At 45.9% G+C, this 7,677-nt stretch overlaps 1 protein-coding gene across 1 annotated transcript; it reads left to right on the forward strand.

Annotated features, from left to right (window-relative positions):
- Window positions 1–223: 223 nt before the first annotated feature.
- Window positions 224–6,696, forward strand: Edn1 (endothelin 1). The gene is made up of 5 exons (XM_038333921.1): window positions 224–646; window positions 2,282–2,450; window positions 3,781–3,939; window positions 4,096–4,209; window positions 5,436–6,696. The coding sequence occupies exons 1-5, from the start codon at window positions 583–585 to the stop codon at window positions 5,536–5,538; spliced, it is 609 nt and encodes a 202-aa protein (XP_038189849.1). The 5' UTR covers window positions 224–582; the 3' UTR covers window positions 5,539–6,696.
- Window positions 6,697–7,677: the final 981 nt, after the last annotated feature.

Below are 7,677 nucleotides of genomic sequence, written 5' to 3' on the forward strand. Positions count from 1 at the left end.
TGACTTTTCTCCTGGAGAACCTCTTGATTCTTGAACTCTGGGGCTGGCAGCCTGCAAAGGGGAAGCAGGCTGCCGCTCAGCGCAGGTTTTGCAGAGGTCTCTGTCTAGTGGGTGTTTTCTTTTGCTTAGCCCTGCCCCTGGATTGTCAGACGGCGGGCGTCTGCCTCTGAAGTTAGCCGTGATTTCCTCTAGAGCCTGGCCTTATCTCCGGCTGCACGTTGCCTGTGGGTGACTAATCACACAATAACATTGTCTAGGGCTGGAATAAAGTCGGAGCTGTTTACCCCCACTCTATAGGGGTTCAATATAAAAAGCCGTCCCAGAGCCGTCCGAGTCAGACGCGTTCCTGCACTGGCGCTGTGAGCCCGACTCGCTCTGCGCTGCAGTCCTCGCGCACCACCTCCCCGGCTGCCAGCGACGCTTTCGCTCTGGTGAAAGGGCCACTTGCTGAGGACCGCGCCGAGATCTCAATTACCAGAGGCGATCGGAGCGACCAGACGCCGTCCTCTTCGTTTTGCTTTGAGTTCCATTTGCAACCGAGTTTTTTTTTCCTCCCTCTTCTTCTTTCGATCCCTTTGCAGAATGGATTATTTTCCCGTGATCTTCTCGCTGCTGTTTGTGGCTTTCCAAGGAGCCCCAGAAACAGGTAGGCGCCACTTGCAAATCTTTCTGCTCCAGCGCAGTGCCGTTCTCGCTTCTGTTTTCCACCTTTCTTCTTATTTTTCATTTTTTATTACTGCAGCTCGAACAGCAAGTGCCTTGCAATTACTTCTGTGTCCCAGTGAAGGAAATAAAATACAACCGACTCCAGGCAACTATCCCAAAGCTTCAAAATAATGTAGCAATCTTGCTGAGTAGCTGCAACTGAGGCAAAGATATATTTGAAATACGTGTGTTTAGGGCTACACGGTGCATTTAGGAGCTTATTCAAACGCTGTCTTGATAGTGTGTTAATGTGTAAAATATTTAAACACTCCAGCTTAAAGCCAAGGAATTTTATTCAGGTCAGGCAAGCACAATGTGAGCAGTGAAATCACCTGCCGATCAACCCTGTTCTGAGCAACCCCGCGGGCGGTTTCAGGGCGAAGCACATGTTTTCTTTAAAATTTGTCACTATTGACTTAAGGTTTCATTTGGCAGATTTTTGGCATCCTCGAACAGTGTGAGTTCTAGTTTCAGTTGGATTCACCTGTCTTGGGAGGGGAGCTGGGATCATTCCTGCCAGCTTAAGGAATTAGACAGTATGGGCGCATCTGTTCGGCTCCCCTCCCACCTTATTTTTTTAGGGTCAGTGCATTTTCTGTTTTTTTTTTTTTTTTTTTCATGACGCTAACCAAAGAGAAAGGATGTCAAAGGGATGAAAACCCTGGCATGTGCCCGATCGTTTGAAATGAACAAAATCAGGCAGATAAATTTTAGCAGGGCTAAATTTTCAACGGAAAGAGGAGATGCTGTATTGGGCCGGAGGGTGTCATGCCCCGGTGCAAGTCATGCTGCCCAAAGTTTCTGAGTTCTGAACTCGAGGAGCACTTCCCTAGGTTCCTGCGCTGTAACTTTGCTTCCTTCAAGTGGCAACTTGTCTCCCACCCGCAGTGACTACTGCAAAGTTAATGTCTCTTCTGTGGCTAGTCATTTTTTGGATGTTCTTGCTCTCTACTCAATATCAAAGGCATCCATAGTCCTCTAGACCACTCTGTGCCCCTTACTCAAGCTGGGAAATAGTGGGGACCCTTAAAGGAAAGGTTATCCTGAGTACAGAGGTGGCCCCAGTTTGAAATAGGCCGTCTATCTTATTTATTTGTGGCCACATGCCAGTTAAAACTACGGGATCTGGGAGTTATGCCATCCTTAATCTCAGGTGTGGGCTCCCTAAAATTCCACCAGACAGTATCCCCTTCAAAGCTTCTTCAAAATGTTGGGGAGTCCTTTTCTTAGTTGTTTTTCTCCTCTCCTCTCTCTCTCTCTCTCTCTCTCTCTCTCTCTCTCTCTCTCTCTCTCTCTCTCTCTCTCTCTCTCTCTCTCTCTCTCTCTGTGTGTGTGTGTGTGTGTGTGTGTGTGTGTGTAATCTCCCTGCAGGTGGATAAGCCTGCCAGGGTAAGGGTGAAGTCCTGTTAAGCGTGGAGAACAAAGAAAGCCCTTTCTTTCTGTTTGTGTTTCTGGCTAAAGGCGGCTGTATGCCTTGTCTGCTTCTATTTGCGCTGCTAGATCTGGCCTGAATCTGATGCAGGTGCTCGGGATGGCTGAGGAGAGACCCATATCAACCCTCTGTTTCTCTTCGCAGCTGTCTTGGGAGCAGAGCTCAGCACCCGAGCTGAGAATGGAGGGGAGAGCCCCCCTCCCAGCACACCCTGGAGACACCGAAGGTCCAAGCGTTGCTCCTGTTCCTCCTTGATGGACAAGGAGTGTGTCTACTTCTGCCACTTGGACATCATCTGGGTCAACACTCCCGAGTGAGTCTCTAGAGGGCATTGTAACTCTAGCTGTCCTTTGACTGCTCTGGTTTCGGGGGTTGAAGTTCCTCTTCTGGGGCGCTCCAGGCTTTAGCATCGCTGACGACAAGAAAGTGCCTCCCAAGAGAAATGACGCTGAGACAGATCATCTTAGTGCTAGTCACCTAGGAGAGGGTCTTTTGAGGTGCTGGGAACCAGGCTGCTTACTGTGGGGCAGATGGAAGGGGCTGAGGACAAGCAGGAATGTGTTGTGCATTTCAAGGCAAGGAAGGGGGTCTTAGCAGGAGACTCTCACTTGGGTTTTGGGGACCAAATAGTCCAAGTCCTGTAGGCTAGTTCACACTGTACTTCTTTCTCCAAGGGGGCACATTGTCATCTGTCCCAGAGGAGGGACCGAGTGGTGTAGTAGAGAGTTGTAATGCCTTTGTTTTACCTATGGAAAAACTAAGAAACAAAATTTTGAAGTCCCTTGAGAAGAAACGAGTTGGCAGCAGGGTTAGAATGGAGCCCTGAACTTCTGGCTTCTCACCTTGTCTTTAGAAAACTACATTTCAAGGCAGAGATCAGAACCCTGGACACAGGGTTCTCTTCTACCTTCTAAGCAAACAAAGGCTGTTTCACCCTCAGCCCCCAACACTAGAACTCTCCTCGAAGCAATCATAAGAAAGAACAAACACACTTATTCTGTCTACAATGGCTGGCCAAATTCCAAACCAAACCAGACCCGAGCCACTTTGGACCTAATCCTTAGTACAGGGTCTACCAAGAAAGTATGTTCCTCGCTGTGAGTACTGAAATGGACCCATTGCGAGTGACTGGATAGCATTTTGATGCTAGGTCCTTCATACGCATGAGCTCTTACCAGACTTGAGGAGTAGTGTTCCAGCATGCCTTGCTCCATCAGGCAACATGTCTAGCACTATTACACATGACTAAAGTAGAAAATCATGTGTTAATGGTTTTACTTCAGCGCCCCCCCCAACCCCATTTTCCTCCCTCCACCCATAGCACACACTAGAAAAGGAAGAAAACACAAAGCAGAAATCCAAAGAGAGGTGTTGTCATCTGGGACAAAGCTGTGTCTAGAAGAAATGGAATATTGTTAAGTATTGAGACAGAATTTCATGGAATCAGAAAAAAAAAAAAAAGCTGGTGTGCTCCCATCTGGGGACATACACTGAGGGTCACTGATGGGCAAACATGTCCAATAGCTTCTGCACTTCCTATCATGAGCTGGCTGAATGCTCTCTGAGTTGTATGCTCAAAGGATGTGTCATTGGGAAGATTATTAATTAAGCTACTCTCTTTTCCTTCTCTCATTCTGTAATAGGCGTGTTGTTCCATACGGCCTGGGAAGCCCTTCCCGGTCCAAGCGTTCCTTGAAGGACTTACTTTCCACGAAGGCCACAGACAACGGGAACAGATGTCAATGCGCTGACCAAAAGGACAAGAAGTGCTGGAATTTCTGTCAAGCAGGAAAAGACCTCAGGTGAGCGGAAGCCCATTTAGCTGTCGGTCATATGCAGCCCACTGACTTCCTTCCTCGATGACCATCCTCACTTTAGAGACAGTAGCAGGGACCTGGAGCTCAAGGTGAGCCTCCACAGACTGTCGCTAAAATGGTGTTCCCCGTGTGTCTTAACAGAGCCCAAAATACCATGCAGAAAGGCTTAGAGGACTTCAAGAAAAGAAGAGCCTGTTCGAAGCTAGGAAAGAAATGTATCTATCAGCAGCTGGTGGAAGGAAGGAAAATAAGAAGGTAAGAGGCTGGCAGTGACTGCTAACGCTGGACAGCAGTGCTAAGGCCTCCCTCCTTGGTCCTTCCCAGTGGGAGAAAGGCTCCCATACAGTACAGAACCGTCACGGTCTGTGGACTTCAAAGAGTAAAGGGAAGGGCTCCTCAAATACTCGGGCCTTGAGTGCAGAAGCCTGCCCGCTGTGTCTTAGCACACCCTGGTCTATAGGTGAACCTTCCGCACTGAGAGGCAGCTTTAGCATTTAAGCATATCCAGACTTTTCCTCCCTCTCTAGTTCTTTTATCTTCTGCTTGCCTCAAGAAACTGAAAGTCAGTCAAGGAAGACTTTTAAAATATGCATATATGTTATTTAAAAAGTAGCAGTTAATTATTCAAATGGCCAAAGGGAACTAAAGCCATTAGGTAAGGTTGGTGAGACTTAGACCTGTTCAGACCTGTTCCATGTTCCTATGTCTAGAAGCCTCTCCAAGAAATCCAGGGGCAAGATGTTTTTATGACCAAAGTGTTGTGATCCCAGTGTGACAGTGGGGAGGGATGCTGAGTTGGTTACTGCTTCTGTGTAGGATAGCCACAGTTAGCTCCCTTCACACCTGCCCCCCCTCCCAGGTTCGTTCTCCACTAGGTCACGGTTGCTGAAGACTGTACCAGTTTGTTACCTTTTCTGACATTAACTACTAAATTAATGCTATAGTTCTTCACCTGTTCCTACTCATAAGCACACACACACACACACACACACACACACACACGTGCATGTGCGCGCACACACACAGACACAATTAAATTAGACATTTTTTTTTTTAAAAACTGTATTTGTTCAGGTCTGCCCGTAGTTTCCCTAATTTTCTTTCTATCCATGTATTAGCTTCCATTTCTTTTGTAATTTAGAAGGTGCCAATGTGCCATTTCTCCACAGAAGCAGAGGGTAGGTCGGAGCTATTTAAACATAGTATGTAGTACCTAATTCCTCTTAGATGCACTCATAGGATTCCTCTCTGCAGTAGTAAGCATAAACAGCAGGGTTTGTTCGCAGAGGTCGGAGATACTGCTGCAGGATTTATCAGAGAGTGACATACTGTCACACCTGGTAGAAAAGGCTAGGAACTAGACTTAATGTGTTTGTGTCAAATTCTAAACTTAGAAGTTTCTTTAGTCAAAGTACGATTGCTTTTCTTTCCCTCTGTGTGTGCTTACATAACATTTATTTTCTCTTGTCTGGTTTTAATAGGTTGGAGGCCATCAGCAATAGCATCAGGACATCTTTTCGTGTTGCAAAGTTGAAAGCTGAGCTCTATAGAGACCAGAAGTTGACACACAACAGAGCACACTGACTCCGGAGCTTTTCTGTATTTTGGAAGCCATCACTTCCAGAGAGCAAGCCCATGACCAACTAACTCTGCACTCTCCACGCTGGCTGGGTTCTCAGCAAGAGCATCCGTCCTGCTTCTCGAATTTCTTATTTCAGACTGGCAGAGGAGGTCCAGCATCCTTGTTCCAAACATTCCAAGAAAGGTTGAGATGTTCCCTAACCTGCCTTCATTGGCTTCTGCCGGTAGTGACTGCTTTTCGCCCCTTCTTGCTGTTTGGGATGCCAGTGGACCTCTCAGGGAGCGGAGACTTGATGACATTCTAAGGTGGCATCATCCAGAGAGGAAGGAGATTCCACACCAGGGTGGAGTTTCTGCAGAAAGTCCCTCGGGAGTGTTTGTGTCTGACTCAGGCGCCTGGCACATTTCAGGGAGAAACTCCAAAGTCCATGCAAAAATTTTCTGAAGAATGCACAAATTGAAAACATACTCGAAGGACAAAACAATTTGAGTTAAAAAAAAAAGTAAAAAAAAAATCAAAAAACAAAAAAGGACAAAAGCTGTTTTTTTAAGTTGTAGAATGCAAAACTCAAAGCAACGGTTACTACTGTACATTGGGCTGTGTTTCATGAATATGCGTCTACCTCACCGTACTGCAATGTCACGTATACTCCCCGCCCTTAATTATTGCTTCCCTCTGTTCTCTCCTCTCCTGCCACCAGGCTCCCCAGCCCCTATACTCAATCCTCGCCTCATAGGAGTCTAGTCCAGTGTGTCCGTCAGCGGTAGATGAAACACTTCTATGCTAATCTGCTAGCCCTGGTCTATGAGAGAAAGGATGACGAAATCCGGCCCCTGCCCTTGACCTTGGGAAACACGATGGTATAGAGTTGCTTGTGAAAGATCTTGAAAGTCGGCTGTGCTGTAGAGCCGTCAAAGTTTGTTCCTGTATGTAAATGGCTAATGGAAAAGGTTAGATTGAATGTTGATGTACTTATTTTTTTATCGATATTTATATTCAAACAATTTATTCCTTATATTTACCATGTTGAATATATGTCTGGGCAGGCCATATTGGTCTATGTATTTTTTTTAAGTGTATTTCTGAATGAAATTGAGAACAAGCTTTGTTTTGCCTGTCAAGGTAATGATTCTAGAAAATAAATATTTTTCCCTACTGTACTTGGTTGTGAATTATTTCTGAAAACCCCAAGAAGTGATAATCCTGAATGGAAAGGGTTCAAGCTGGCTTTCTAGGAAGGCTGAAATTAGAGAGAAAGTAAGATGTTGGCTTGATTTAAAAAGGAAACGATCTGTTTATTAAAAACTGCTTTTATGGATATCCTTGCACAGTCATATAATCTGAAGAATTATGATAATATATATAATATAATTATATACAATAATTACAAAGAAGATATTTGATAGTTACAAATGTATGTATTTGGGCATAAAAACGCTGTTCAGATTGTGTTAAGGACCGCAAAATGAAAGCTTTAAGTCCCATCTTCCCGTGGAGTGCAGCCTCTGCCTCTCCTTTACCTGAAGATGTCCCCAGGGACACTGCCCATTAACCTTGCTTCTCCGGCCATTAGGCAGCATCCAACAGTTTAAGCTGATGGTGTGGTGAGAGGTGCTTTCTCCATGGTCCTGGGCTGGAGGAAGTGATGGAAAGACGATCCTGCAGCGTAGGCGCCTAGACACAGCTCCTAAGCCCAGGGGCTGCTGTGCGAACAAGGCCTGCTTGCTCCGGGGAGGCCACCAGCGCCTTTGAATTGCTCAGAAGAAGTATTTTGTTTATCGAGGTACACAGAGAACTGCTGCTTCTTCCAAGCTCAGGACTGGAAGAGTGCCCCACAAGTCGAGACACCAGGAGCTTATTTTAAGACACTACCCTCCCTCCCACACACTTTCTCTTCTCTGATTTTGCCAACTACTGACAGAGACAGCATTGTGAATGGTCATATCAACAAATGCTCATAGGAGCTTAATGGGCTTCTAGAATCTTCGTTGCCTTTCTCTAATAGAGACTGAGGGAATGCTCAGCCTTTAACAGACATTAACTCTTAGTGATTACTGTTGCCCTAACCGTGACACCGTAGGAAGATATCAAATGACAGTCTTCTGGCCTGCATGACCAACATCTGAGTTAGCTGACTACAA

This window comes from Arvicola amphibius, chromosome 6 (assembly GCF_903992535.2).
Source record: "Arvicola amphibius chromosome 6, mArvAmp1.2, whole genome shotgun sequence".
Lineage (NCBI taxonomy): Eukaryota > Metazoa > Chordata > Mammalia > Rodentia > Cricetidae > Arvicola > Arvicola amphibius.